The sequence below is a fragment of the Acomys russatus genome, chromosome 11 (assembly GCF_903995435.1).
Source record: "Acomys russatus chromosome 11, mAcoRus1.1, whole genome shotgun sequence".
NCBI lineage: Eukaryota > Metazoa > Chordata > Mammalia > Rodentia > Muridae > Acomys > Acomys russatus.
Genome location: NC_067147.1, coordinates 61664387 through 61692172, shown reverse-complemented (window position 1 = coordinate 61692172; position 27786 = coordinate 61664387). Strand labels below are relative to the sequence as shown.

The 27786-nt window shown below is 49.1% G+C and overlaps 1 protein-coding gene across 1 annotated transcript; it reads left to right on the top strand.

Moving 5' to 3' along the window:
* The first annotated feature begins 34 nt into the window (after nucleotides 1-34).
* Nucleotides 35-27409, top strand: Vars2 (valyl-tRNA synthetase 2, mitochondrial). Its single transcript, XM_051153597.1, has 29 exons — nucleotides 35-235; nucleotides 316-397; nucleotides 485-585; nucleotides 1004-1125; nucleotides 1231-1297; nucleotides 1390-1487; nucleotides 19412-19493; nucleotides 19630-19749; nucleotides 20114-20225; nucleotides 20713-20801; nucleotides 21204-21294; nucleotides 21399-21526; nucleotides 21801-21904; nucleotides 22054-22135; nucleotides 22947-23023; nucleotides 23103-23178; nucleotides 23360-23465; nucleotides 23575-23645; nucleotides 23742-23867; nucleotides 23942-24046; nucleotides 24125-24193; nucleotides 24291-24369; nucleotides 24459-24586; nucleotides 24666-24815; nucleotides 25456-25662; nucleotides 26601-26712; nucleotides 26811-26986; nucleotides 27094-27216; nucleotides 27300-27409. The coding sequence occupies exons 1-29, from the start codon at nucleotides 35-37 to the stop codon at nucleotides 27393-27395; spliced, it is 3180 nt and encodes a 1059-aa protein (XP_051009554.1). The 3' UTR covers nucleotides 27396-27409.
* Nucleotides 27410-27786: the final 377 nt, after the last annotated feature.

The following is a 27786-nucleotide window of genomic DNA, read 5'->3' as shown; positions in this document are numbered from 1 at the left end:
CCCGGAGGGTTGTGACCTCCGCCCAGACGCTCCGATGCCTCGGTTCCCTCCGGCCTCTTTCCGGCCACCGCTCCGGGGCCTGAGGCCCTCGTGGGGTCTCTCCAGGCCGCAGCCGCTCTGCACACAGCCCGAGCTCCACGGCTCGCCCCTCTCCCGGAGGAACCGCGAAGCCAAACAGAAGCGCCTGCGGGAGAAGCAGGCGGCCCTGGAGGCCGGGCTGGCCGAGGAGAGCAAGGTCAGCACTCAGGGCTAGGGTTAGCTGGAGGAGTCTGGGGCCGGCATCCGCAGGGCTGACGCCCTGTGTCCTCCCCGCAGGCACCGGCAGCGCCCGCCAAGGCCTGGAGCCACAAGGAGGTAGTGTTGTATGAAATCCCCACTGAGCCCGGTGCAAAGAAAGGTAAACTGTGGCGGTGTTCGGAGAGGTGTCGTTGCCCCGTCCGCTAAAAGGGCAGTTCAGTAGCGCATCTCCCCTCTGCTTCCACAGATGTTTCGGGGCCCCTGCCTCCCGCTTACAGCCCCCGATATGTTGAAGCGGCCTGGTACCAGTGGTGGGTGCGAGAGGGCTTCTTCAAACCAGAGCACCAGGTTAGTGCACGGCAGAGGCCGTCTATGAGGTCCCCAGGACAGCGTGAGTGGCCCTTGAACTAGCTTTATTTCTTTTTGGCCCTTGGCTTCTTCAGAAGTTTCTTGTTCCTTTCCTCATTCTGTATATATTCCTTGCAAGTCCATTATTGTTATTATTATTATTATTATTATTAATTTATTTTGAGGCGGAGTTTCTCAGTTTCGCCCTGGCTGCCCTGGTTGGTACTCACTCTATAGACCAGGCTGGCTTCAAACTCACAGAGATCCACCTGCCTCTCCCTCCCAAGTGCTGGGATTAGGTGTGTGCCACTACACCTGGCCTCCTTGAAGTTCCTTTTGCCCCGAGGGCACCAGAGGGTGCTGTTTTCCCAGGCAGCATCCAGTCTTCCCTGGCCTCTGACTTCCCTGTTCCTTCCAGGCGCAGCTGCCCCAAGCCACAGGGGACACCTTTTCTATGTGTATCCCACCTCCCAATGTCACTGGCTCCCTGCACATCGGCCACGCCCTCACAGTGGCGATACAGGACGCACTTGTGCGCTGGTGAGAGGAGACGGGGCCACTGCAGTTCCTAAAGGGAAGGTCGAAAGTGCTGGAATACATGAGGATAAGAGAGCCCAAGGGTCCCTTACGGTGTTTCTGTCGCAGGCATCGGATGCGTGGGGATCGTGTGCTGTGGATCCCTGGCTCAGATCACGCAGGAATTGCTACACAGGTGGGCCTTTGCCCCATTTCCGGTTCTTTGTTGAGAGTGCCTTTTTCCGAAGCAGCTTGACTAGCTTTTCATCTGCGCTTGGCCCACATCAGGCTGTGGTGGAGAAACACCTGTGGAAGGAGCAGAGGGTGAGGAGACATGAGCTGAGCCGGGACGACTTCCTTAGGGCTGTGTGGGAGTGGAAACACGAGTGAGTACGGTGGCAGGCCCGTGGGCGGGCGGGCTGGCTCTGCTTGTCACCGCTTCTGACCTGTGGCCTTCGGTTCTTCGTAACCGTCCCTAACCGCCTCAGCAGGGGCTCTGGCGGAGGGGGTGTCCGAGCCCTGTGTGTGTGAGGTGTTTATGTTAGGATGTGTGTGTGTGCACTATGTTTATGTTAGGATGTGCGTGTGCGTGTGTGCTGTGTTTATGTTAGGATGTGCACATGTGTGTGTGTGCTGTGTTTATGTTAGGATGTGCGTGTGTGTGTGCTGTGTTTATGTTAGGATGTGTGTGTGTGTTGTGTGTTGCCTGTGTTTAATGTTAGGATGTGCACATGTGTGTGTGTGTGCTGTGTTATATGTTAGGAGTGGTGTGTTGTGTGTGCTGTGTTTATTTTAGGATGTGGTGTGTGTTGTGTGTGTGCTGTGTTTATGTTAGGATGTGTGTGTGTGGTGTGTGTTGCTGTGTTTATGTTAGGATGTGTGTGTGTGTGTGTGCTGTGTTTATGTTAGGATGTGTGTGTGTGTGTGTGTGTGTGTGCTGTGTTTATGTTAGGATGTGTGTGTGTGTGTGTGCTGGTTTATGTTGATGTGCGTGTGTGTGTTGTGTGTGTTTATGTTAGGATGTGTGTGTGTGTGTGTGCTGTGTTTATGTTAGGATGTGTGTGTGTGTGTGTGCTGTGTTTATGTTAGGATGTGCGTGTGTGTGTGTGCTGTGTTTATGTTAGGATGTGCGTGTGTGTGTGTGTGTGCTGTGTTTAGTTAGGATGTGCACATGTGTGTGTGTTGCTGTGTTTATGTTAGGATGGTGTGTGTTGTGTGTGCTTTGTTATGTTAGGATGTGTGTGTGTGTGTGTGCTGTGTTTATGTTAGGATGTGCGTGTGTGTGTGTGTGTGCTGTTTATGTTAGGATGTGTGTGTGTGTGTGCTGTGTTTATGTTAGGATGTGCACATGTGTGTGTGTGCTGTTTATGTTAGGATTGTGTGTGTGTGTGTGTGTGCTGTGTTTATGTTAGGATGTGTGTGTGTGTGTGCTGTGTTTATGTTAGGATGTGTGTGTGTGTGTGTGCTGTGTTTATGTTAGGATGTGGTGTGTGTGTGTGCTGTGTTATGTTAGGATGTGTGTGTGTGTGTGTGTGCTGTTGTTTATGTTAGGATGTGCGTGTGTGTGTGTGTGTGTTGTTTATGTTAGGATGTGTGTGGTGTGTGTGTGCTGTGTTTTATGTTAGGATGTGTGTTTGTGTGTGTGCTGTGTTTATGTTAGGATGTGCGTGTGTGTGTGTGCTGTGTTTATGTTTAGGATGTGCGTGTGTTGTGTGTGTGCTGTGTTTATGTTAGGATGTGCACATGTGTGTGTGTGCTGTGTTTGTTAGGATGTGTGTGTGTGTGTGTGCTGTGTTTATGTTAGGAGTGTGTGTGTGTGTGTGCTGTGTTTCTGTTAGGATGTGCGTTGTGTGTTTGTGTGTGCTGTGTTTATGTTAGGATGTGTGTGTGTGTGTGTGCTGTGTTTATGTTAGGATGTGCACAGTGTGTGTGTGTGTGTTTATGTTAGATGTGTGTGTTGTGTGTGCTTGTGTTTATGTTAGGATGTGCGTGTGGTGTGTGCTGTGTTTATGTTAGGATGTGCGTGTGTGTTGTGCTGTGTTTATGTTAGGATGTGCGTGGTGTGTGTGTGTGCTGTGTTTATGTTAGGATGTGCACATGTGGTGTGTTGTGTGTGTTTATGTTAGGATGTGTGTGTGTGTGTGTGCTGTGTTTATGTTAGGATGTGTGTGTGTGTGTGTGCTGTGTTTAGTTAGGATTGTGTGTGTGTGTGGTGTTGGTGCTGTGTTTATGTTAGGATGTGCGTGTGTGTGTGTGTTTGCTGTTTATGTTAGGATGTGTGTGTGTGTGTGTGGTGTGTTTTGTTTGGATGTGTGTGTGTGTGTGTGTGCTGTGTTTATGTTAGGATGTGTGTGTGTGTGTGTTGTGTTTATGTTAGGATGTGCGTGTGTGTGTGTGTGTGCTGTGTTTATGTTAGGATGTGCACATGTGTGTGTGTGCTGTGTTTATGTTAGGATGTGTGTGTTGTGTGCTGTGTTTATGTTAGGATGTGCGGTGTGTGTGTGTGTGCTGTGTTTATGTTAGGATGTGTGTGTGTGTGTGCTGTGTTTATGTTAGGATGTGCGTGTGTGTGTGTGTGCTGTGTTTATGTTAGGCTGTGTGTGTGTGTGTGTGTGCTTGTTTTGTTAGGATGTGCACATGTGTGTGTGTGTGCTGTGTTTATGTTAGGATGTGCGTGTGTGTGTGTGCTGTGTTTATGTTAGGATGTGCGTGTGTGTGTGTGTGTGCTGTGTTTATGTTAGGATGTGCACATGTGTGTGTGTGCTGTGTTTATGTTAGGATGTGTGTGTGTGTGCTTGTGTTTATGTTAGGATGTGCGTGTGTGTGTGTGTGTGTGTTTATGTTAGGATGTGTGTGTTGTGTGCTGTGTTTATGTTAGGATGTGCACATGTGTGTGTGTGTGCTGTGTTTATGTTAGGATGTGCGTGTGTGTGTGCTGTGTTTATGTTAGGATGTGTGTGTGTGTGTGCTGTGTTTATGTTAGGATGTGTGTGTGTGTGTGTGTGCTGTGTTTATGTTAGGATGTGTGTGTGTGTGTGCTGTGTTTATGTTAGGATGTGTGTGTGTGTGTGTGTGCTGTGTTTATGTTAGGATGTGCGTGTGTGTGTGTGTGTGCTGTGTTTATGTTAGGATGTGTGTGTGTGTGTGCTGTGTTTATGTTAGGATGTGTGTGTGTGTGTGCTGTGTTATGTTAGGTAGGATGTGTGTGTGGTGTGTGTGCTGTGTTTATGTTAGGATGTGCTGTGTGTGTGTGTGTGTGTTATTTAGGATGTGCACATGTGTGTGTGTGTGTGTGTTTATGTTAGGATGTGCACATGTGTGTGTGTGCTGTGTTTATGTTAGGATGTGTGGTGTGTGTGTGCTGTGTTTATTTTAGTGTGTGTGTGTGTGCTGTGTTTATGTAGGATGTGTGTGTGTGTGTGGCTGTGTTTATGTTAGGATGTGTGTGTGTGTGTGTGTGTGCTGTGTTTATGTTAGGATGTGATGTGTGTGTGTGTGCTGTTGTTATGTTAGATGTGCGTGTGTGTTGTGTGCTGTGTTTATGTTAGGATGTGTGTGTGTGTGTGCTGTGTTTATGTTAGGATGTGCACATGTGTGTGTGTGTGCTGTGTTTATGTTAGGATGTGCACATGTGTGGTGTGCTGTGTTTATGTTAGGATGTGTGTGTGTGTGTGTGCTGTGTTTATGTTAGGATGTGTGTGTGTGTGTGTGCTGTGTTTATGTTAGGATGTGCACATGTGTGTGTGTGCTGTGTTTATGTTAGGATGTGTGTGTGTGTGTGTGCTGTGTTTATGTTAGGATGTGTGTGTGTGTGTGCTGTGTTTATGTTAGGATGTGTGTGTGTGTGTGTGCTGTGTTTATGTTAGGATGTGTGTGTGTGTGTGCTGTGTTTATGTTAGGATGTGTGTGTGTGTGTGCTGTGTTTATGTTAGGATGTGCACATGTGTGTGTGTGCTGTGTTTATGTTAGGATGTGCGTGTGTGTGTGTGCTGTGTTTATGTTAGGATGTGTGTGTGTGTGTGTGCTGTGTTTATGTTAGGATGTGTGTGTGTGTGTGTGCTGTGTTTATGTTAGGATGTGTGTGTGTGTGTGTGCTGTGTTTATGTTAGGATGTGTGTGTGTGTGTGTGTGTGCTGTGTTTATGTTAGGATGTGTGTGTGTGTGTGTGCTGTGTTTATGTTAGGATGTGCGTGTGTGTGTGTGCTGTGTTTATGTTAGGATGTGCACATGTGTGTGTGTGTGCTGTGTTTATGTTAGGATGTGCACATGTGTGTGTGTGTGCTGTGTTTATGTTAGGATGTGTGTGTGTGTGTGTGTGCTGTGTTTATGTTAGGATGTGTGTGTGTGTGTGCTGTGTTTATGTTAGGATGTGCGTGTGTGTGTGTGCTGTGTTTATGTTAGGATGTGCACATGTGTGTGTGTGTGCTGTGTTTATGTTAGATGTGAACATGTGGTGTGTGTGCTGTTTATGTTAGGATGTGTGTGTGTGTGTGTGCTGTGTTTATGTTAGATGTGTGGGTGTGTGTGTGTGCTGTGTTTATGATAGGATGTGTGTGTGTGTGTGCTGTGTTTATGTTAGGATGTGCGTGTGTGTGTGTGCTGTGTTTTATGTTAGGATGTGTGTGTGTGTGTGTGCTGTGTTTATGTTAGGGTGTGTGTGTGTGTGTGCTGTGTTTATGTTAGGATGTGCGTGTGTGTGTGTGCTGTGTTTATGTTAGGATGTGTGTGTGTGTGTGCTGTGTTTATGTTAGGATGTGTGTGTGTGTGTGCGGTGTTTATGTTATGGATGTGCACATGGTGGTGTGCTGTGTTTATGTTAGGATGTGCACATGTGTGTGTGCTGTGTTTATGTTAGGATGTGTGTGTGTGTGTGTGCTGTGTTTATGTTAGGATGTGCACATGTGTGTGTGTGCTGTGTTTATGTTAGGATGTGCACATGTGTGTGTGCTGTGTTTATGTTAGGATGTGCGTGTGTGTGTGTGCTGTGTTTATGTTAGGATGTGTGTGTGTGTGTGCTGTGTTTATGTTAGGATGTGCACATGTGTGTGTGCTGTGTTTATGTTAGGATGTGTGTGTGTGTGTGTGCTGTGTTTATGTTAGGATGTGTGTGTGTGTGTGTGTGCTGTGTTTATGTTAGGATGTGTGTGTGTGTGTGTGCTGTGTTTATGTTAGGATGTGTGTGTGTGTGTGTGTGCTGTGTTTATGTTAGGATGCGTGGTGGTGTGTGTGCTGTGTTTATGTTAGGATGTGTGTGTGTGTGTGCTGTGTTTATGTTAGGATGTGTGTGTGTGTGTGTGCTGTGTTTATGTTAGGATGTGTGTGTGTGTGTGCTGTGTTTATGTTAGGATGTGTGTGTGTGTGTGCTGTGTTTATGTTAGGATGTGTGTGTGTGTGTGTGTGCTGTGTTTATGTTAGGATGTGTGTGTGTGTGTGTGCTGTGTTTATGTTAGGATGTGTGTGTGTGTGTGTGCTGTGTTTATGTTAGGATGTGTGTGTGTGTGCTGTGTTTATGTTAGGATGTGTGTGTGTGTGTGTGTGCTGTGTTTATGTTAGGATGTGTGTGTGTGTGTGTGTGCTGTGTTTATGTTAGGATGTGCACATGTGTGTGTGCTGTGTTTATGTTAGGATGTGTGTGTGTGTGTGTGCTGTGTTTATGTTAGGATGTGTGTGTGTGTGTGTGTGCTGTGTTTATGTTAGGATGTGCACATGTGTGTGTGCTGTGTTTATGTTAGGATGTGCGTGTGTGTGTGTGCTGTGTTTATGTTAGGATGTGTGTGTGTGTGTGCTGTGTTTATGTTAGGATGTGCGTGTGTGTGTGTGCTGTGTTTATGTTAGGATGTGTGTGTGTGTGTGCTGTGTTTATGTTAGGATGTGTGTGTGTGTGTGTGCTGTGTTTATGTTAGGATGTGCACATGTGTGTGTGTGTGCTGTGTTTATGTTAGGATGTGCGTGTGTGTGTGTGCTGTGTTTATGTTAGGATGTGCACATGTGTGTGTGTGTGCTGTGTTTATGTTAGGATGTGTGTGTGTGTGTGTGCTGTGTTTATGTTAGGATGTGCACATGTGTGTGTGTGCTGTGTTTATGTTAGGATGTGCACATGTGTGTGTGCTGTGTTTATGTTAGGATGTGCACATGTGTGTGTGCTGTGTTTATGTTAGGATGTGTGTGTGTGTGTGTGCTGTGTGTTTATGTTAGGATGTGCACATGTGTGTTGCTGTGTTTATGTTAGGATGTGTGTGTGTGTGTGTGCTGTGTTTATGTTAGGATGTGTGTGTGGTGTGCTGTGTTTATGTTAGGATGTGCACATGTGTGTGTGCTGGTTTATGTTAGGATGTGCACCATGTGTGTGTGTGCTGTGTTTATGTTAGGATGTGTGTGTGTGTGTGCTGTGTTTATGTTAGGATGTGCGTGTGTGTGTGTGTGTGCTGTGTTTATGTTAGGATGTGTGTGTGTGTGTGTGCTGTGTTTATGTTAGGATGTGCGTGTGTGTGTGTGTGTGCTGTGTTTATGTTAGGATGTGTGTGTGTGTGTGCTGTGTTTATGTTAGGATGTGCACATGTGTGTGTGTGTGCTGTGTTTATGTTAGGATGTGTGTGTGTGTGTGTGCTGTGTTTATGTTAGGATGTGCGTGTGTGTGTGTGTGTGCTGTGTTTATGTTAGGATGTGCACATGTGTGTGTGTGCTTGTGTTTATGTTAGGATGTGTGTGTGTGTGCTGTGTTTATGTTAGGATGTGCGTGTGTGTGTGTGTGCTGTTTTATGTTAGGATGTGCACATGTGTGTGTGTGGCTTTGTTATGTTAGGATGTGTGTGTGTGTGTGTGTGTTTATGTTAGGATGTGCGTGTGTGTGTGTGTGTGCTGTGTTTATGTTAGGATGTGTGTGTGTGTGTGCTGTGTTTATGTTAGGATGTGTGTGTGTGTGTGTGTGTGTGTGCTGTGTTTATGTTAGGATGTGCACATGTGTGTGTGCTGTGTTTATGTTAGGATGTGTGTGTGTGTGTGCTGTGTTTATGTTAGGATGTGTGTGTGTGTGTGTGTGTGTGTGCTGTGTTTATGTTAGGATGTGCGTGTGCGTGTGCTGTGTTTATGTTAGGATGTGTGTGTGTGTGTGTGTGTGTGTGCTGTGTTTATGTTAGGATGTGCGTGTGCGTGTGCTGTGTTTATGTTAGGATGTGTGTGTGTGTGTGTGCTGTGTTTATGTTAGGATGTGTGTGTGTGTGATTGTGTTTATGTTAGGATGTGCGTGTGTGTGTGCTGTGTTTATGTTAGGATGTGTGTGTGTGTGTGTGCTGTGTTTATGTTAGGATGTGCACATGTGTGTGTGTGTGCTGTGTTTATGTTAGGATGTGTGTGTGTGTGTGCTGTGTTTATGTTAGGATGTGTGTGTGTGTGTGTGTGTGTGTGCTGTGTTTATGTTAGGATGTGTGTGTGTGTGTGTGTGTGCTGTGTTTATGTTAGGATGTGCGTGTGTGTGTGCTGTGTTTATGTTAGGATGTGTGTGTGTGTGTGTTGTTTTGTTAGGATGTGTGTGTGTGTGTGTGCTGTGTTTATGTTAGGATGTGCGTGTGTGTGTGTGCTGTGTTTATGTTGAGTGTGTGTGTGTGGTGTGCTGTGTTTATGTTAGGATGTGTGTGTGTTGTGTGCTTGTGTTTATGTTAGGATGTGCGTGTGTGTGTGTGCTGTGTTTATGTTAGGATGTGGTGTGTGTGTGTGTGTGTGTGTTTATGTTAGGATGTGCACCATGGTGTGTGTGGTGTGTTTATGTTAGGTGTTGTGTGTGTTGTTGCTGTGTTTATGTTAGGATGTGTGTGTGTGTGTGTGTGCTGTGTTTATGTTTGGATGTGTGTGTGTGTGTGTGTGCTGTGTTTATGTTAGGATGTGTGTGTGTGTGTGCTGTGTTTATGTTAGGATGTGCACATGTGTGTGTGCTGTGTTTATGTTAGGATGTGTGTGTGTGTGTGTGCTGTGTTTATGTTAGGATGTGTGTGTGTGTGTGCTGTTGTTTATGTTAGGGTGTGTGTGTGTGTGTGTGCTGTGTTTATGTTAGGATGTGTGTGTGTGTGTGTGCTGTGTTTATGTTAGGATGTGTGTGTGTGTGTGTGTGCTGTGTTTATGTTAGGATGTGCGTGTGTGTGTGTGTGTGCTGTGTTTATGTTAGGATGTGTGTGTGTGTGTGTGTGCTGTGTTTATGTTAGGATGTGTGTGTGTGTGTGTGTGTGCTGTGTTTATGTTAGGATGTGCGTGTGTGTGTGTGCTGTGTTTATGTTAGGATGTGAGTGTGTGTGTGGTGTGGCTGTGTTATGTTAGGATGTGCACATGTGTGTGTGTGCTGTGTTTATGTTAGGATGTGTGTGTGTTTGTGTGCTTGTGTTATGTTAGGATGTGTGTGGTGTGTGTGTGCTGTGTTTATGTTAGGATGTGAGTGTTGTGTGTGTGTGTGCTGTGTTTATGTTTAGGATGTGTGTGTGTGTGTGTGCTGTGTTATGGTTAGATGTGCACATGTGTGTGTGTGCTGTGTTTATGTTAGGATGTGTTGTGTGTGTGTGTGCTGTGTTTATGTTAGGATGTGCGTGTGTGTGTGTGCTGTTGTTTATGTTAGGATGTGCGTGTGTGTGTGGTGTGCTGTGTTTATGTTAGGGATGTGCACATGTGTGTGTGTGCTGTGTTATGTTAGGATGTGTGTGTGTGTGTGTGCTGTGTTATGTTAGGATGTGTGTGTGTGTGTGTGCTGTGTTTATGTTAGGATTGTGTGTGTGTGTTGTGTGTGCTGTGTTTATGTTAGGATGTGCGTGTGTGTGTGTGTGTGCTGTGTTTATGTTAGGATGTGTGTGTGTGTGTGTGTGCTGTGTTTATGTTAGGATGTGTGTGTGTGTGTGTGTGTGCTGTGTTTATGTTAGGATGTGTGTGTGTGTGTGTGCTGTGTTTATGTTAGGATGTGCGTGTGTGTGTGTGTGTGCTGTGTTTATGTTAGGATGTGCACATGTGTGTGTGTGCTGTGTTTATGTTAGGATGTGTGTGTGTGTGTGCTGTGTTTTATGTTAGGATTGTGCGTGTGTGTGTGTGGTGCTGTGTTTTATGTTAGGATGTGTGTGTGTGTGTGTGCTGTGGTTTATGTTAGGATGTGCGTGTGTGTGTGTGTGTGCTGTGTTTATGTTAGGATGTGTGTGTGTGTGTGCTGTGTTTATGTTAGGATGTTGCCACATGTGTGTGTTGTGTGCTGTGTTTATGTTAGGATGTGTGTGTGTGTGTGTGCTGTGTTTATGTTAGGATGTGCGTGTGTGTGTGTGTGTGCTGTGTTTATGTTAGGATGTGCACATGTGTGTGTGTGCTGTGTTTATGTTAGGATGTGTGTGTGTGTGTGCTGTGTTTATGTTAGGATGTGCGTGTGTGTGTGTGTGTGCTGTGTTTATGTTAGGATGTGTGTGTGTGTGTGTGCTGTGTTTATGTTAGGATGTGCACATGTGTGTGTGTGTGCTGTGTTTATGTTAGATGTGCGTGTGTGTGTGTGCTGTGTTTATGTTTGGGTGTGTGTGTGTGTGTGTGTGCTGTGTTTATGTTTGGGTGTGTGTGTGTGTGTGTGCTGTGTTTATGTTAGGATGTGTGTGTGTGTGTGCTGTGTTTATGTTAGGATGTGTGTGTGTGTGTGTGTGCTGTGTTTATGTTAGGATGTGCGTTGTGTGTGTGTGTGCTGTGTTTATGTTAGTATGTGTGTGTGTGTGTTGCTGTGTTTATGTTAGGATGTGTGTGTGTGTGTGTGCTGTGTTTATGTTAGGATGTGTGTGTGTGTGTGTGTGCTGTTGTTTATGTTAGGATGTGCGTGTGGTGTGTGTGCTGTGTTTTATGTTAGGATGTGTGGTGTGTGTGTGCTGTGTTTATGTTAGGATGTGCCTGTGTGTGTGTGCTGTGTTTATGTTAGGATGTGCACATGTGTGTGTGTGCTGTTGTTATGTTAGGATGTGCTAATGTGTGCTGTGTGCTGTGTTTATGTTAGGATGGTGTGTGTGTGTGTGTGCTTGTGTTTATGTTAGGATGTGGTGTGGTGTGCTGTGTATGTTAGGATGTGTGTGTGTGTGTGTGCTGTGTATGTAGGATGTGTGTGGTGGTGTGCTGTGTTTATGTTAGGATGTGCGTGTGTGTGTGTGTGCTGTGTTTATGTTAGGATGTGTGTGTGTGTGTGCTGTGTTTATGTTAGGATGTGCACATGTGTGTGTGTGTGCTGTGTTTATGTTAGGATGTGCACATGTGTGTGTGTGCTGTGTTTATGTTAGGATGTGTGTGTGTGTGTGTGCTGTGTTTATGTTAGGATGTGCGTGTGTGTGTGTGTGCTGTGTTTATGTTAGGATGTGCACATGTGTGTGTGCTGTGTTTATGTTAGGATGCGTGTGTGTGTGTGTGCTGTGTTTATGTTAGGATGTGTGTGTGTGTGTGCTGTGTTTATGTTAGGATGTGCGTGTGTGTGTGTGCTGTGTTTATGTTAGGATGTGTGTGTGTGTGTGCTGTGTTTATGTTAGGATGTGTGTGTGTGTGTGCTGTGTTTATGTTAGGATGTGCACATGTGTGTGTGCTGTGTTTATGTTAGGATGTGAGTTGTCGTGTGTGTGCTGTGTTTATGTTAGGATGGTGTGTGTGTGTGTGCTGTGTGTTATGTTAGGATGTGTGTGTGTGTGTGTGTGCTGTGTTTATGTTAGGATGTGTGTGTGTGTGTGTGCTGTGTTACTGTTAGGATGTGTGTGTGTGTGTGTGTGCTGTGTTTATGTTAGGATGTGTGTGTGTGTGTGATGGTTTATGTTAGGATGTGCGTGTGTGTGTGTGCTGCTGTTTATGTTAGGATGTGCAATGTGTGTGTGTGTGCTGTGTTTATGTTAGGATGTGCACATGTGTGTGTGTGTGCTGTGTTTATGTTAGGATGTGTGTGTGTGTGTGGTGCTGTGTTTATGTTAGGATGTGTGTGTGTGTGTTGCTGTGTTTTATGTTAGGATGTGTGTGTGTGTTGTGTGTGCTGTGTTTATGTTAGGATGTGTGTGTGTGTGTGATGTGTTTTATGTTAGGAGTGCGTTGTGTGTGTGTGCTGTGTTTATGTTAGGATGTGCACATGTGTGGTGTGTGCTGTGTTTATGTTAGGATGTGCACATGTGTTGTGTGTGTGCTGTTTATGTTAGGATGTGTGTGTGTGTGTGTGCTGTGTTTATGTTAGGATGTGTGTGTGTGTGTGTGCTGTGTTTATGTTAGGAGTGTGTGTGTGTGTGCTGTGTTTTGTTAGGATGTGCGTGTGTGTGGTGCTGTGTTTATGTTAGGATGTGTGTGTGTGTGTGTGCTGTTTTATGTTAGGGTGTGTTGTGTGTGGTGCTGTGTTATGTTAGGATGTGCGTGTGTGTGTGGCTGTGTTTATGTTAGGATGTGGTGTGTGTGTGCTGTGTTTATGTTAGGATGTGTGTGTGTGTGTGCTGTGTTTATGTTAGGATGTGCACATGTGTGTGTGCTGTGTTTATGTTAGGATGTGCACATGTGTGTGTGCTGTGTTTATGTTAGGATGTGTGTGTGTGTGTGTGCTGTGTTTATGTTAGGATGTGCACATGTGTGTGTGCTGTGTTTATGTTAGGATGTGCACATGTGTGTGTGTGCTGTGTTTATGTTAGGATGTGCGTTGTGTGTGTGTGCTGTGTTTATGTTAGGATGTGTGTGTGTGTGTTGTGCTGTGTTATGTTAGGATGTGCACTGTGTGTGTGCTGTGTTTTATGTTAGGATGTGTGTGTGTGTGTGCTGTGTTTATGTTAGGATGTGTGTGTGTGTGTGTGCGGTGTGTTTATGTTAGGATGTGTGTGTGTGTGTGTGCTGTGTTTATGTTAGGATGTGGTGTGTGTGTGTGTGCTGTTGTGTTTATGTTAGGATGCGTGTGTGTGTGTGTGCTGTGTTTATGTTAGGATGTGTGTGTGTGTGTGGTGCTGTGTTTATGTTAGGATGTGTGTGTGTGTGTGTTGATGTTTATGTTAGGATGTGTGTGTGTGTGCGTGTTTTGTGTTTATGTTAGGATGTGTGTGTGTCTGTGCTGTGTTATGTTAGGATGGTGTGTGTGTGTGTGTGCTGTGTTTATGTTAGGATGTGGTGTGTGTGTGTGCTGTGTTTATAGTTAGATGTGTGTGTGTGTGTGTGCTTGGGTTTATGTTAGATTGTGTGTGTGTGTGTGCTGTGTTTATGTTAGGATGTGTGTGTGTGTGTGTGTGCTGTGTTTATGTTAGGATGTGTGTGTGTGTGTTGCTGTGTTTATGTTTAGGATGGTGTAAGTGTGTGTGTGCTGTGTTTATGTTAGGATTGTGTGTGTGTGTGTGTGCTGTGTTTATGTTAGGATGTGCAACATGTGTGTGTGCTGTGTTTATGTTAGATGTGCGTGTGTGTGCTGTGTTTATGTAGGAATGTGTGTGTGTGTGTTGTGCTGTAGTAGATGTGCTTGTGTGTGTGCTGTGTTATGTTAGGATGTGCGTGTGTGTGTGCTGTGTTTATGTAGGAGGTGGTGTGTGTGTGTGCTGTGTTATGTTAGGATGTGGTGTGTGTGTGTGCTGTGTTTATGTTAGGATGTGTGTGGGTGTGTTTGCTGTGTTTATGTTAGGATGTGCACATGTTGTGTGTGTGCTGTGTGTTTATGTTAGGATGCGTGTGTGTGTGCTGTGTGTTTATGTTAGGATGTGCACTGTGTGTGTGTGTGCTGGTTTATGTTAGGATGTGTGTGTGTGTGTGCTGGTTTATGTTAGGATGTGCACATGTGTGTGTGTGCTGTGTTTATGTTAGGATGTGCACATGTGTGTGTGCTGTGTTTATGTTAGGATGTGCACATGTGTGTGTGCTGTGTTTATGTTAGGATGTGTGTGTGTGTGTGTGTGCTGTGTTTATGTTAGGATGTGCACATGTGTGTGTGCTGTGTTTATGTTAGGATGTGTGTGTGTGTGTGTGCTGTGTTTATGTTAGGATGTGTGTGTGTGTTGCTGTGTTTATGTTAGGATGTGAACATGTGTGTGTGCTGTGTTATGTTAGGATGTGTGTGTGTGTGTGCTGTGTTTATGTTTAGGATGTGTGTGTGTGTGTGTGCTGTGTTTATTAGGATTGTGCACTGTGTGTGTGGCTGTGTTTATTTTAGATGTTCGGATGTGTGTGTGTGTGTGCTGTGTTTATGTTAGGATGTGTGTGTGTGTGTGTGTGTGTGTGCTGTGTTTATGTTAGGATGTGCACATGTGTGTGTGCTGTGTTTATGTTAGGGTGTGTGTGTGTGTGGCTGTTGTTTATGTTAGGATGTGTGTGTGTGTGTGTGTGTGTGTGCTGTGTTTATGTTAGGATGTGCGTGTGCGTGTGCTGTGTTTATGTTAGGATGTTGTGTGTGGTGTGTGTGTGTGCTGTGTTTATGTTAGGATTTGCGTGTGCGTGTGCTGTGTTTATGTTAGGATGTGTGTGTGTGTGTGTGCTGTGTTTATGTAGGATGTGTGTGTGTGTGTGCTGTGTTTATGTTAGGATGTGCGTGTGTGTGTGTGCTGGTTTATGTTAGGATGTGTGTGTGTGTGTGTGCTGTGTTTATGTAGGATGTGCACATGTGTGTGTGTGTGCTGTGTTTATGTTGATGTGTGTGTGTGTGTGTGTGTGCTGTGTTTATGTTAGGATGTGTGTGTGTGTGTGTGCTGTTTATGTTTAGGATGTGTGTGTGTGTGTGTGTGCTGTGTTTATGTTAGGATGTGTGTGTGTTTGTGTGTGCTGTGTTTATGTTAGGATGTGCGTTTGTGTGTGTGCTGTGTTTATGTTAGGATGTGTGTGTGTGTGTGTGCTGTGTTTATGTTATGATGTGCACGTGTGTGTTGTGCTGTGTTTATGTTAGGATGTGTGTGTGTGTGTGTGCTGTGTTTATGTTAGGATGTGTGTGTGGTGTGTGCTGTGTTTATGTTAGGATGTGCACATGTGTGTGTGCTGTGTTTATGTTAGGATGTGTGTGTGTGTGTGTGCTGTGTTTATGTTAGGATGTGTGTGTGCGTGTGTGCTGTGTTTATGTTAGGATGTGTGTGTGCGTGTGTGCTGTGTATGTTAGGATGTGTGTGTGTGTGTGTGCTGTGCTGTGTTTATGTTAGGATGGTGTGTGTGTGTGTGATGTGTTTATGTTAGGATGTGTGTGTGTGTGTGCTGTGTTTATGTTAGGATGTGCGTGTGTGTGTGTGCTGTGTTTATGTTAGGATGTGTGTGTGTGTGTGCTGTGTTTATGTTAGGATGTGCGTGTGTGTGTGCTGTGTTTATGTTAGGATGTGTGTGTGTGTGTGTGTGCTGTGTTTATGTTAGGATGTGTGTGTGTGTGTGTGTGCTGTGTTTATGTTAGGATGTGTGTGTGTGTGTGCTGTGTTTATGTTAGGATGTGTGTGTGTGTGTGTGCTGTTGTTTATGTTAGGATGTGTGTGTGTGTGTGCTGTGTTTATGTTACGGATGGTGTGTGTGTGTGTGCTGTGTTTATGTTAGGAGTGTGTGTGTGTGTGCTTGTGTTTATGTTAGGATGTGCACATGTGTGTGTGTGTGTTTATGTTAGGATGTGTGTGTGTGTGTGTGCGTGTATGTTTAGGATGTGTGTGGCGTGTGTGCTGTGTTATTTTAGGATGTGTGTGTGTGTGTGTGTGCTGTGTTTATGTTAGGGATGTGTGTGTGTGTGTGTGCTGTGTTTATGTTAGGATGTGTGTGTGTGTGTGCTGTGTTTATGTTAGGATGGGAGTGTGTGTTGTGCTGGTTATGTTAGGATGTGTGTGTGTGTGTTGCTGTGTTATGTTAGGTGTGCGTGTGTGTGTGCTGTGTTTATGTTAGGATGTGTGTTGTGTGTGTTGTGTGTGCTGTGTTATGTTAGGATGTGTGTTGTGTGTGTGTGTGCTGTGTTTATGTTAGGATGTGTGGTGTGCTGTGTGCTAGGTGTGTGTGTGTGATTTGTTTATGTTAGGATGTGTGTGTGTGTGTGTGCTGTGTTTATGTTAGGATGTGTGTGGTGTGTGCTGTGTTTATGTTAGGATGTGTGTGTGTGTGTGTTGCTGTGTTTATGTTAGGATGTGCACATGTGTGTGTGCTGTGTTATGTTAGGATGTGTGGTGGTTGTGCTGTGTTTATGTTAGGATTGTGGTGTGCGTGTGCTGTTGTTTATGTTAGGATGTGAGTGTGTGTGTGCTGTGTTTATGTTTAGGAGTGTGTGTGTGTGCTGGTTTTTGTTGTGCTTGTGTTTTATGTTCGGATGTGTGTGTGTGCGTGTGTGCTGTGTTTATGTTAGGATGTGTGTGTGTGTGTGCTGTGTTTATGTTAGGCATGTGTGTGTGTGGTGTGTGCTGTGTTTATGTTAGGATGTGTGTGTGTGTGTGTGTGCTGTGTTTATGTTAGGATGTGTGTGTGTGTGTGCTGTGTTTATGTTAGGATGTGTGTGTGTGTGTGTGTGTGCTGTGTTTATGTTAGGATGTGTGTGTGTGTGTGTGCTGTGTTTATGTTAGGATGTGTGTGTGTGTGGCTGTGTTTATGTTAGGATGTGTGTGTGTGTGTGTGTGCTGTGTTTATGTTAGGATGTGTGTGTGTGTGTGTGCTGTGTTTATGTTAGGATGTGTGTGTGTGTGTGTGTGCTGTGTTTATGTTAGGATGTGTGTGTGTGTGTGCTGTGTTTATGTTAGGATGTGCGTGTGTGGCTGTGTTTTGTTAGGATGTGTGCGTGTGCTGGTTTATGTTAGGATGTGTGTGTGTGTGTGTGTGCTGTGTTTATGTTTAGGATGTGTGTGTTGTGTGTGCTGTGTTTATGTTAGGATGTGCTGTGTGTGTGTGTGTGCTGTGTTATGTTAGGATGTGTGTGTGTGTGTGTGTGCTGTGTTTATGTAGGATGTGTGTGTGTGTGTGCTGTGTTTATGTTAGGATGTGCTGTGTGTGTGTGTGTGCTGTTGTTTATGTTAGGATGTGCTGTGTGTGTGTGCTGTGTTTATGTTAGGATGGTGTGTGTGTGTGTGCTGTGTTTATGTTAGGAGTGTGTGTGTGTGTGTTGTGCTGTGTTTATGTTAGGATGTGGTGTGTGTGTGCTGTGTTTATGTTAGGATGTGTGTGTGGTGTGGTGCTGTGTTTATGTTAGGATGTGTGTGTGTGTGTGCTTGTGTTTATGTTAGGATGTGTGTGTGGGTGTGCTGTGTTATGTTAGGATGTGTGGTGTTGTGTGTGTGCTGTGTTTATGTTAGGATGTGTGTGTGTGTGGCTGTGTTTATGTTAGGATGTGTGTGTGTGTGTGCTGTGTTTATGTTAGGATGGTGTGTGTGTGTGTGCTGTGTTTATGTTAGGATGTGGTGTTGTGTGTGTGCTGTGTTTATGTTAGGATGTGCGGTGTTGTGTGTGTGCTGTGTTTATTTAGGATGTGCAACATGTGTGTGTGCTGTGTTTATGTTAGATGTGGTGTGTGTGTGTGTGCTGTGTTTATGTTAGGATGTGTGTTGTTGTGTGTGTGCTGTGTTTATGTTAGGATGTGCGTGTGTGTGTGTGTGTGCTGTGTTTATGTGAGGATGTGTGTGTGTGTGTGTGCTGTGTTTATGTTAGGATGTGTGTGTGTGTGGTGCTGTGTTTATGTTAGGATGTGTGTTTGGTGTGTGCTGTTTATGTTAGGATGTGTGTGTGTGTGTGCTGTGTTTATGTTAGGATGTGTGTGTGTGTGTGCTGTGTTTATGTTAGGATGTGTGTGTGTGTGTGTGTGCTGTGTTTATGTTAGGATGTGTGTGTGTGTGTGCTGTGTTTATGTTAGGATGTGCGTGTGTGTGTGTGCTGTGTTTATGTTAGGATGTGTGTGTGTGTGTGCTGTGTTTATGTTAGGATGTGTGTGTGTGTGTGTGCTGTGTTTATGTTAGGATGTGCGTGTGTGTGTGTGCTGTGTTTATGTTAGGATGTGCACATGTGTGTGTGTGCTGTGTTTATGTTAGGATGTGTGTGTGTGTGTGTGCTGTGTTTATGTTAGGATGTGTGTGTGTGTGTGTGCTGTGTTTATGTTAGGATGTGTGTGTGTGTGTGTGCTGTGTTTATGTTAGGATGTGCACATGTGTGTGTGCTGTGTTTATGTTAGGATGTGTGTGTGTGTGTGTGCTGTGTTTATGTTAGGATGTGTGTGTGTGTGTGTGCTGTGTTTATGTTAGGATGTGCACATGTGTGTGCACTATGTTTACGTTAGGATGTGCACATTTGTGTGTGTGCACTGTGTTTATGTTAGGATGTATATATTTGTGTGTTTATGGATGTATATATAAATGTGGGGGGCTATTTTATTTTTGTTTGTTTGTTTTTGGTTTTTCGAGATAGGGTCTCTCTGTGTAGCCCTGGCTGACCTGAACTCACTTTGTAGACCAGGCTGGCCTTGAACTCACAGGAATCCTCCTGCCTCTGCCTCCCAAGTTCTGAGATTACCAGTGTGCACTACCACTGCATGGCTAATGTGTGGGTTTTTTTTAAAAATTTTTGTTTATTTTATGTATAGTAGTGTTCTGTTTTTGTGCACACTAGGAGAGGAATCAGATTCCATTACAGATGGTTATAAGCTACCATGTGGTTGCTGGGAATTGAACTCAGGACCTCTGGAAGAGCAGACAGTGTTCTTGACCTCTGAGCTGTCTCTCCAGCCCCGTGTGTGGGTTTTAAAAAATCTACTTGTCTTGTTTTCCATGCGCCCCGCCCCTCCTCCTTTCGTGTCTGTTTGTCTTTCTCCCTTATATTTTCACAGAGTGGCTGCTTCCTGCCAGGCATGTGTGTACAACCCATGGCCACAGGCCTTGTGCACCCTAGCATGGCTCTCAATTGAAAACTTCCTGAAAACATCTTGAGGATTTTTTTGTGTGAGATGTTTTTTGCTTTATTGACTAATTCTCAAATGCAAATTCCTAGTTGACAATGTCATGTTGCAGTGTTATACAAAATGAATGTATGTGTGTATGCGCTCACAACCCATGGGCTGCAGCTTAGACGTGTGTGTGTGTGTGTGTGTGTGTGTGTGTGTTTTCGTACAACCCAGTGTGTATGTTCTGATAACTCGGGCTGCAGCTTAGACACACTGGTTGTAACCCAAGGCAAGTACTCATCCTGTGTGCTGCCCCTGCAGAGACGGTTGGTTCTGTGTCTTTTAAAGTCATAGAGAGCTGCCCTCCCCCTCCCCCCATGTGTCTGGTTCTGTCTCCGTCAGCTGCTCTAGACTCGGCTGGGTCAGCACCACGTGCGCTTTATTTTCTCTGGTACCTGGCACTGGTGAGCATCCTTGGTTGGTGTTGGGGGGTGCTCCGGTCGTGCTTACTGACAGGACTCTCTGGTGCAGGAAAGGGGGGCAGATCTATGAGCAGCTGTGCGATCTGGGTGCCTCTCTGGACTGGGATCGGGAGTGTTTCACCATGGACGCTGTGAGTTCATGTCATCCCTGTGGGTTTTGGGGGGAGGGTGCTCGGGACCGGTGTGGAGTGTGCTAGGTGAGGGAGGAGGGCGTCCGTGGGTTCAGCTGAGGGAGGGTGTCGGGTGTGGACACTCATATCATTCTAGGGCTCCTCAGCAGCGGTGACGGAAGCTTTTGTGCGACTCCACAACGCGGGGCTGTTGTACCGGAACCGTCAGATTGTCAACTGGTCCTGTACGTTGAAATCGGCCATCTCGGACATTGAGGTGAGGAGGAGGAAGACCGGCAAGCTGACGGGGTCGACGGAGTTGGGTTTTTGCCACTGGCAGCTCTGTTTGATTGTCTCAAGCTCTAGCCGCTGTGCCGTCTCACCTGTCAGTCAAGGATGGCGGCGTGTGCTGACGTGCAGGATGTTGTAACGAGTCAGTTTGTGCAGTGCTCAGCACAGTGGGCTGCCGTGGCTTCTGAGCTCCATGACTTCCGTGTGGACAGTGGCTCCCCAGTGCTCTGGGTGGCGGGGGCTGGGGCGGGGAGTGGGGGGGTGGCAGGGAGCAGGGTGTGGAGCTGTGGGGATCCTAACCCTGAGCACCACAGAGAGACTGCTCTCTCCCTGCCTCCTCCACCTTCCAGGTGGAGAACCGGCCCCTGCCTGGCCGCACAGTGCTCCAGCCACCTGGCTGCCCAACCCCTGTGTCCTTTGGGCTCCTTGTCTCTGTCGCTTTCCCTGTGGATGGAGAGCCTGGTGAGTGTGTTCCTGCCTCCCTTTTCTTGAGCATGTGGTGGTTTCTGGGATCCCTGGGTTGGTTCACACCATTGTGGGCACTTACTGTGGGGGTGCTGGGGGAAAAAAGTGCACGTGGCCATCTTCTTAGAACTCAGTGTGATTCTAAGAGTCTTTCACTAAGGAAAGAGGTGAGAGGTGAGTTCTAAGCTGATGATGGTGCGCCTGTGATCACAGCATTTTGGGGGATGGAGGTGGAGGATTCCAAGTTCAAGGCTCGCCTGGTCCACATAGCAAGTTCCAACCCAGCCAGGGCCATGTGAGGCCCTGTCTCAGTAAAACAATGCAAAAGATTAGTTCTAAAGTGTAGTAGTGTGTAAGTGTCGTCCAGAGCGGGGCAAGAGGCAGGGCGGGGCCAGCTGGACTGCATCTGCTCGAGGCTCTGCCTGCTTCACCCATGTAGGCTGGGGGGCTGGGGTGACCTCAGTGCTGGAACACTTGTCCCCAGGCACAGAGGTTGTGGTGGGAACCACCAGGCCAGAGACGCTGCCCGGAGATGTAGCCGTAGCTGTTCACCCGGACGACCCAAGGTACACGGTGAGTGGAGTGCGTTGCACCAGGCCCTCCGCCCCTACCTGCACCGGGTCTCCACTGCTAGGCCCTCCTTCTGAGACCCCGCCTCTCAGCTCTGCGGTGGCTCTAATTTGCTCCCTTGTGCTTTTTGCTATCTTGCTTTTCTGGTGTTGGGGGTTAGCTAACCATGGCCTCCAGATCAAACGCAGCTGCTGCCTGCCTGTGTCAGCTGCGCTCATTGGCGGCCTTCACAGCAGCAGAGGAGGAATTGTTCAGACTGCTTCTTGCCTCCCTCGGAAGCCTGGCCCTTGGAGGAGTGTGCTGGGCGGTGGGCGGTGCTCTAACCCCTGACCTCCTGCTTTCTATCCTCTCACTCCGTGTAGTCCTGCACTCGGGCTACTCCTAACAGCTCTCCGTCCTCTTTAGCATTTACACGGGCGACAGCTTCGTCACCCTCTGACAGGACAGCTTCTCCCCGTCATCACAGACACCTCTGTTCAGCCACATGTGGCCACAGGTGTGTGGAAGTCGGGCCTTCGGGGAGGGAGAGCTGTGAGAGCTGGAGGCAGGAGGGGACCCAGGGCCGAGATCCGGCCACTCTAACAGCAGATGTTTCCCCAGGGGCAGTGAAGGTGACTCCTGCTCACAGTCCAGCAGATGCCGAGATGGGGGCCCGGCATGGCTTGACCCCCCTGAGTGTCATTGCAGAGGATGGGACCATGACATCCCTCTGTGGAGACTGGCTGCAGGTGGGGCCAGCCTTGGTTACCCTGTCTTTTTTTGGTTGTTTTTTGTTTCTGTTTTTTGAGATAGGGTTTCTCTGTGTAGCCCTGACTGTCCTGGACTGACTTTGTAGACCAGGCTTGCCTCAAACTCACAGCGATCCACCTGCCTCTGCTTCCCAAGCACTGGGATTAAAGGCGTGCACCACCACTGCCCGGCGGTTACCCTGTCTTTTATAGGCACCCTGTGCCCTGCCTCCCCAACTTGTCTGAGGCCTCTAATCTTGTCACTTTTCCCCAGGGTCTACACCGATTTGCGGCCCGGGAAAAGATTATATGCTCCCTGAGGGAGCGGGGCCTGTTCCGGGGCCTGCAGGAGCACCCTATGGTTCTGCCCATCTGCAGGTAGCCCTGCCTCAGTCTTTCACAAGGGGCCGTGTGTGGGCTGTGTGCCGGGTGATGAGTTTGAGCTGGGATTATAATGTAGTGCCCCCATGCTGGGCTTCTGGGGGGCCTAGAGGGCGGCCAGGGGCCTCACCCTGCTGCCCTTGCAGCCGTTCCGGGGACGTGGTGGAGTACCTGCTGAAGAGCCAGTGGTTTGTCCGCTGTCAGGAAATGGGGGCCGGAGCTGCCAAGGTAGGCCCCAGGGTGGGGAGCACTGGGGCTGGGAGGAGGGGAGCTTCTGGGGGGCGGGAGGAGGGCCTCCAGTCCTAAAGGTTTGGGTGGTGACAGGAGGACGGCCTGAGAGGGCGGGCTTCTGCCCTTGTTCTAGCCAGAATCTTCCTGGACAACACACGGTCCTTTCTGGGTTTTGGTTTTGTTTTTTATTTTTAATGTTTTGGGGGGGAAGTTTGTGGTCTCGGTTCGATCCCCCGAACCCACTGGAGGGAGAGAACAGGTTCCTAGTAGTTGTCCTGTGACCTTCATACGTGTGTGCATATGCATCAGACATGCACACAAGTAATATACGCACGAGTCTTAAGACTTTAACGTTATTTCCATGTGTGTGCGCTGTGGTGCCCATGTGGAGATGAGCGTGTAAACCATAGAGTCAATTCTTTCCTTCTGTGTGGGGGATAGAACTCCGGTCCTCGTGGTACAGCCAGGCCCTTTGCTTGCTAAGCCTTCTCACTGGCCACCTTTGAGGGTTTTTGTTCTTTCTGTTTTGTTTTTTAAGATTATATATATAGTGGTTTTGCCTGCATGTGTGCCTGCAGGCCAGAAGAGGGCACCAGATCTCATTACAGATAGCCACCATGTCATTGCTGGGAATTGAACTCAGGACCTTTGGAAGAGCAGCCAGTGCTCTTAACCTCTGAGCCATCTCTCTACCCCAGGTTTTTATTTTTCAAGTCAGAGTCTCACTGTGCAGCCTTGGCTGGCCCTGCCTCTGTCTGGGATTACAGGCGTGCGCCACCATGCTCAACCACTTTTTTTTTTTTAACAGGCAGTGGAGTCAGGGGCTCTGGAGCTCTGGCCCTCCTCCCACCAGAAGAGCTGGCAGCACTGGTTTGCCCACATTGGGTAAGTGGGGAGCTCTCATGAAGGTGGGGAGGGGGACCCGCTGGCCACACGGAGGCATCACTGGCACCCTCTCTGACAGGGACTGGTGTGTGTCCCGGCAGCTCTGGTGGGGCCATCAGATTCCAGCCTACCGGGTCATCGGAGAGAATGCAGAGGTTGGTGAGGAGCAGCTGGGTGTGGCGGGGAGCACCTCAGGAGGCAGGGTCCGGCTCCTGGGTGGCCACCTCCTCGCATGCCTTCGTCATCCCTCTGGAGGAGCCTGCCACTCAGTGCTCGGAGTATGAGAAGCGGGTCTCGCTCACCCTTGCTTCTCTTCCTCCCTTTCAATTTTTTCAGGATGACAGTAAGGAATGTTGGGTGGTCGGGCGGTCAGAGGCTGAGGCCAGAGTGCTGGCTGCAAAACAGACCGGGAGAGCAGCCGCAGAGCTGACCCTGGAGAGGGGTGAGTGCTGCTGGGACTGGGGCAGAAGATGCTGAGCCCCATGGGTGGGGTGGGCTTCAGGGCCAGAGGCCCCAGGGACCGAGGCTCCAGCTGCTGTCTTATCTTCCAGACCCTGACGTCCTGGACACTTGGTTCTCTTCAGCTCTTTTCCCCTTTTCCGCCCTGGGCTGGCCCCAAGAGGTGAGCGAGGTTGGAAGGAGAGCATGTGGGCAGGACCCAGGCGGACAGGGACAGCTGAGGCAGGCTTGGACCTCACTGCTCGCTTTGCTCTCCTAGACACCAGACCTTGCCCGTTTCTACCCCCTCTCGCTCTTGGAGACGGGTAATGACCTGCTGCTGTTCTGGGTGGGCCGCATGGTCATGCTGGGGTCGCAGCTCACCGGGCAGCTTCCCTTCAGCAAGGTAAGGTGCACTAGGGCCCCACCCCCGCGCAGAAGCCGCGGCCTGAGCCCCCTGCTGACCCTGCACGTTTCCAGGTACTTCTTCATTCCATGGTCCGGGACAGGCAGGGCCGGAAGATGAGCAAGTCCCTGGGGAACGTGCTGGACCCTCGGGATATCATCAGTGGACAAGAGCTGCAGGTAAAACAGCAGGCCGGTCTGAGGGCACAGGGAGTCTTGACCCTGACCTCGGTCCGTGAACGCCGCGCTCATCTCCAGGTGCTACAGGCCAAGCTGCGAGACAGCAACTTGGACAAGGGCGAGCTAGCCATTGCAGCCGCAGCACAGGTGAGACCTGCAGCCCTGGCCAGGCCTCTTACTTGGGCTGCCAGCTTCTTCGGCAGCCTGGAAGGCACTGGCCACACCTTCCCTCCTCCTGTTGCAGAAAAAGGACTTTCCTTACGGGATCCCTGAGTGTGGGGCAGATGCCCTCAGATTTGCACTGTGCTCCCATGGAATCCTGGGTGAGCGTGGTGGGTGGTTAGGCAGAGGGCATCTGTGTGCACAGCCCTGCTGGCCGAGGGCGAGCAGACCGCTTGTTCTTTCCCCTCAGGGGGCGACCTGCACCTGTCTGTCTCTGAGGTCCTGAACTACCGCCATTTCTGCAACAAGCTCTGGAACGCCCTGCGTTTCATCCTCCATGCCCTGGGGGAGAACTTTGTACCCCAGCCAGCAGAGCCGGTGAGAGGAGATGAGGTAGCCTGGAGAGGTGGCAGGGTAAGGGGTGGCCATCCAGGTCCTCATGCCCGCCTGCTTGCAGGTATCTCCCTCCGCCATGGACGCCTGGATTCTGAGCCGCTTGGCCTTTGCAGCCCAGGAATGTGAGCGAGGCTTCCTCACCCGGGAGCTTTCTCTCGTCACCCACACCCTGTATCATTTCTGGCACCACAGTCTGTGCGACGTCTATCTGGTGAGTGGTGGGGCACAGCATGGCGGCCTCTCCTGGAAATGGGTGGTAGTGGCCCAGAGCTCTGTGGGTGCGGCCAGCAGTCCCCACGTCAGGGAAAAGCATGCTGTTCCTTCACGGGCCTGGGCTCTCTGGTGGAGCCCAGAGTTGTTCCAGTTTCTCTGTTAGGGAAGGAGAGCAGTGGGGATGTCCTCAGCCCCTGTGGCTGCTACATGCTAGGACACCATGGTGGCTTCAGACCAGGGTCTTTAGTGCCCCACGACGTCACCCAGATGCAGACCCACCTCAGCTCCCCACACGGGGTCGTTCAGGATGGGCGGAGGGGGCTGTGGTGCTGCTTCTCAGCCCCGGCCCAGGGCAAGGACACGACTCATGGGTACACTTGCCTGGGCTGTGCTCAAGGCTCTGGGCTCTGTCCCCAGCACTGTAGGGGGAAGAATGTTCTCTGTCCCCCTCTGATAAGAAAAAACCCTCAACTTTTCTAAACTGTACCTTCCTCCCATCTCTGGGAATTGTCCAGGGGCAACATGGTGTCGGTGACGTTCAGTTCTTTGGCATGCACCTGAACCAGGACCTGTTCCCGCCAGTGACCATAGAGGTGGGGTGTGCTGTGGCTGTCCTAACCTGTCAGCTCCCTCCTTAGGAAGCGGTGAAGCCATTGTTGTCGAACGTACCGTGTCCCCCAGGGCCCCGTCAGGTGCTGTTCTCCTGTGCAGATGTCGGTCTGCGCCTCCTCGCCCCACTGATGCCCTTCTTGGCAGAAGAGCTTTGGCAAAGGCTGCCCCCAAGGAAAGGTGGCCCCCTCGCCCCCAGCATCTGTGTGGCCCCCTACCCCAGTGCCCACAGCCTGGTGAGTCGTGGGCAAGGATCCGGGAAGCAGGGGCAGCCTTCTGATACTTGCGGGTTGTAGGGCCACTCTGTTTGCCATGAGGCTTCTGACTCAGGTTGCCAGGCAGGCATGGCAGCCATTCACGTGCCGATCCATTCCCAGCCCCATCTTGTTTGTTTTGTTTTGAGGCAGGGTCTTTAGAGCCTTGGCTGTTCTGGACCCATTGTGTAGCCCCACCCACCTCAGCCTCCCAAGTGCTGGTATCAAGGGCATGTATCACCATGCCCAGACCCACTGTTTTTTGATTCTGTGTCACTAAATTGCTATTTTCAGCCTCAAGAATTAAGTTTGAGTTGGGCATGGTGGCACACACCTCTGACCCCAGCTCGGGAGGACAGAGGCAGGAGGATCTTTGTGAGTTTGAGTCCTGCCTGGTCAACTTACTAAATTCCAGGACAGCTCAGGACTACAGAGACCCTGTCGCAAAAGAACGGGGTGTTGGGAAGAAGAATGAAAAGTCTGGGGCTGGAGAGGCGGCTCAGTGGTTAGGAGGATTTGTTCTTGCAGAAGACCTGGGTTCAGTTCCCATCACCCACATTGGTTGCTCACAACTGTCTGTAACCCTGACCCCAGGGGATCCCGCAGCTACACGTGTTATATATAAATGCATGTTTGCAAAATATTCACACAAAGTAAAGCTATTCTAGAGTTGACACTCAGGGGGCTTTGTGTTTTGATAGTGTTTAGATTGAGCTGTTGGGATTGGCTGGTATCTTGAGAGTGAGTATGAGCACCGGGCACTGGTTCTGTAACCCCAGGTGACACCTCACGTGTCACCCAGATTCTGGAGGTGGGGCATCCTGCATGCTGTTGAGGGTAGGTCTGTTGCCTGGAGACGAGGCAGGTGGATACAGGGTGCAGCCAGGAGTTTCCCTCCTGACTCTGGGATTCTTCACCAGGAGTCCTGGCGCCAGCCTGAGCTGGAACGCTGCTTCTCCAGAGTCCAAGAGGTCGTACAGGCCCTGCGGGCTCTGCGAGCCACCTACCAGCTCACAAAAGCCCGCCCCAAAGGTGAGGCTGTCAGCGAAGGGCCTGGGGGGATGGGAAGCAACGGCAGGAGCTGGTGCTCCCTCGCACTGACCCTGTTTCACTGTCCTCGCCTCCACTAGTGCTGCTGCAGAGCTCCGACCCAGAAGGGCAGGCCCTATTCCAGCCCTTCCTGGAGCCCCTGGGCACCCTGAGCCACTGCGGGGCTGTAGCCTTCCTGCCCCCAGGGGCAGCAGCCCCCGCAGGCTGGGCCCTGGCCTCACTGGGTGACACCATTAAGATCTACATGGAGCTGCAGGTGAGGAGAGAGGGTTGGAGGGAATCTCAGAGGAGGATGGAGGGGAGGGGCCTTCAGGTGGGGCTGGGCAGGATGCAGGTGTCTGAGCCTTCGCTCCTGCCCTGCAGGGGCTGGTGGACCCCCAGAGCCAGCTGCCTCGGCTCGCTGCCCGAAGGCAGAAGCTACAGAAGCAGCTTGATGACCTGTTGGCCCGCGCCACGTCCGAGGGGGCTGCAGAGAGGCAGCAGAGGGTAAGGCCGTGAGGAAGCCTGAGTCCTGGCAGTGCAGGGGCGGGAGGCCGGTGCCCCCTTTCTCATCTTTTCTCCTGGGTCAGGTTTCCTCCCTCCACCTGGAACTGTCAAGGCTGGACCAGGCAGCCCTCCACCTCCAACAGCTGATCGACAAGGCTCCCAGTGCCGGGGAACTCTGAGCTCCACCACTCCCCTGCCAGCGTTCCTTTTCAGACCTGTTTTGAGGACAGATCTGCCTGCTGTTGGTACTATGGGACCTCAAGGTGACACAGTCCACCTTCCTTGTTCTGTAAGAGGAAGTAGACTGGAAAGTTCCTGTGACGCAGGGATGAGAAGGAGATGGAGATAAAAACGATAAGCCCCGCACACGCCTTCCTGAGGTTCTGTCACCCTGGGCCTCGCCCGACTGCCCCGCCTCGCCACTGCGCTCGGAAGCAGAGGCTGCCCCAGAGCCGAGCATGTGGGTTTTGCCTCATTTTGGACACAAAGATGCCAGAGAATGGAAGTAACTGCCCAGCTGATCAGCGCAGCTCAGGCGCAGCAGCATTTCAAATGTGGTGGTGGCTTTGA